At 39.5% G+C, this 1,689-nt stretch overlaps 1 protein-coding gene across 1 annotated transcript in view; it reads left to right on the forward strand.

Annotated features, from left to right (window-relative positions):
* The first annotated feature begins 754 nt into the window (after positions 1–754).
* Positions 755–1,689, forward strand: part of LOC102488799 (olfactory receptor 4K5) — a 10,398-nt gene continuing 9,463 nt past the window's right edge. The window contains exon 1 of the mRNA XM_006165684.1: positions 755–1,685. Coding sequence (XP_006165746.1) covers positions 755–1,685 — 931 coding nt within the window. The remainder of the gene's footprint in view (positions 1,686–1,689) is intronic.

The raw sequence follows: 1,689 nt of genomic DNA on the forward strand, positions 1-1,689 counted from the left end.
CTGGGCTGGAAAAGTCCAGGTTATTTTATGGTATGAATTCTTTCATATAGCTTCTCTAATCCTTTCTGCCAGGTCATCTTTCCAAGAGATTCTGTTGGCTTACTTGAGATTACCTATTTCCATAGTTTTCTGGTTAATCATCATATACGACAAGCCCTATCCAATAATGAGTATTTCTAACTTCTGATCCAATGTTACAGGTATTATTGAACTTATGCAAATAACCCTTCTGCTACAAAATACAAATACTCCCAAATATTTTCCTATTCCAGAGGGCTCGAGAAGGAAGAAAAGTTTATGTTTCCATTTAAAGAGACAAACAAATTTGTGGCCCTGGGTTTTAAGTCACTCCTGTAGACTTATTATTAGGTCAGATCACCCTTGAGCTCATTTACTGCTTTGTAACAGATACAGACCGTCCAAAAACTCAATAGATCTTAACAATACAAAGTAAATTATAAAGCATTAATTAGATGTGTGCATAAGCTCCTTCCTAATATTCATGGTCTCTTCAAGACTTTTATATTCAGCAAATATACGTTATATGAGATCTTAGAATTTGTAATGTTGAAAGTGTTTTTAAAAGCCAAGCACAGTGGTGTGTACCTGTTGTCCCAGCCATCTGGAGGCTGTGGCAGGAGGATCGTGACATAGTGAAACTCTGTAAAAAGAAGTGCTTTTAAGTCCTAATTTTGATGTGTTCCTATTTTTCCTCCTTTAGGGCTCTTTCAGAGCAAGTATGCACTCTGGATCCATGGATAAAGTCAATTCCTCAGTGGTATCTGAGTTTGTATTACTGGGACTTTCTAGTTCTCAGAAACTCCAGCTTTTCTTTTTTGTTTTCTTTTCTGTGTTGTATGTGATCATTGTGCTGGGAAACCTTCTTGTTATCATCACAGTGACTTCTGATCCCAGCCTGCACAACCCTATGTACTTCCTCCTCGGAAATCTTTCCTTTGTTGACATCTGTCAGGCTTCTTTTGCTACCCCTAAGATGATTGCGGATTTTCTGAGTGAGCACAAGACTATATCCTTCAGTGGCTGCATAGCCCAGATTTTCTTCATTCACCTTTTTACTGGAGGGGAGATGGTGCTACTTGTCTCCATGGCTTATGACAGATATGTAGCCATCTGCAAACCCCTACATTACCTGGTCATCATGAGCCAAAAGACATGCACTGTCATGGTAATAATCTCATGGGCCGTGGGCCTGGTGCACACATTAAGCCAGTTATCATTTACTGTGAATCTGCCATTTTGTGGACCCAATGTGGTAGACAGCTTTTTTTGTGACCTTCCTCGAGTGACAAAACTTGCCTGCCTGGATTCTTACAAAATTGAAATTCTAATTGTGGTCAACAGTGGAATTCTTTCTCTAAGCACTTTCTCTCTCTTGGTCACTTCTTATATTATTATTCTTGTCACGGTCTGGTTTAAGTCTTCAGCGGCAATGGCTAAGGCATTTTCCACACTGGCCGCCCACATCACAGTGGTAATGTTGTTTTTTGGACCTTGCATCTTCATCTATGTGTGGCCCTTCACCACTTATCCTGTGGATAAAGTTCTTGCCGTATTTTACACCATTTTCACCCCCATTTTAAACCCCATTATTTATACACTAAGAAATAGGGATATGAAGGCTGCAATGCGAAAAACCATGACTCACTATCTGAGGCCCAATAAAATTTC

Source organism: Tupaia chinensis, unplaced genomic scaffold (assembly GCF_000334495.1).
Source record: "Tupaia chinensis unplaced genomic scaffold, TupChi_1.0 Scaffold143986_1, whole genome shotgun sequence".
In the NCBI taxonomy this organism is placed as follows: domain Eukaryota; kingdom Metazoa; phylum Chordata; class Mammalia; order Scandentia; family Tupaiidae; genus Tupaia; species Tupaia belangeri.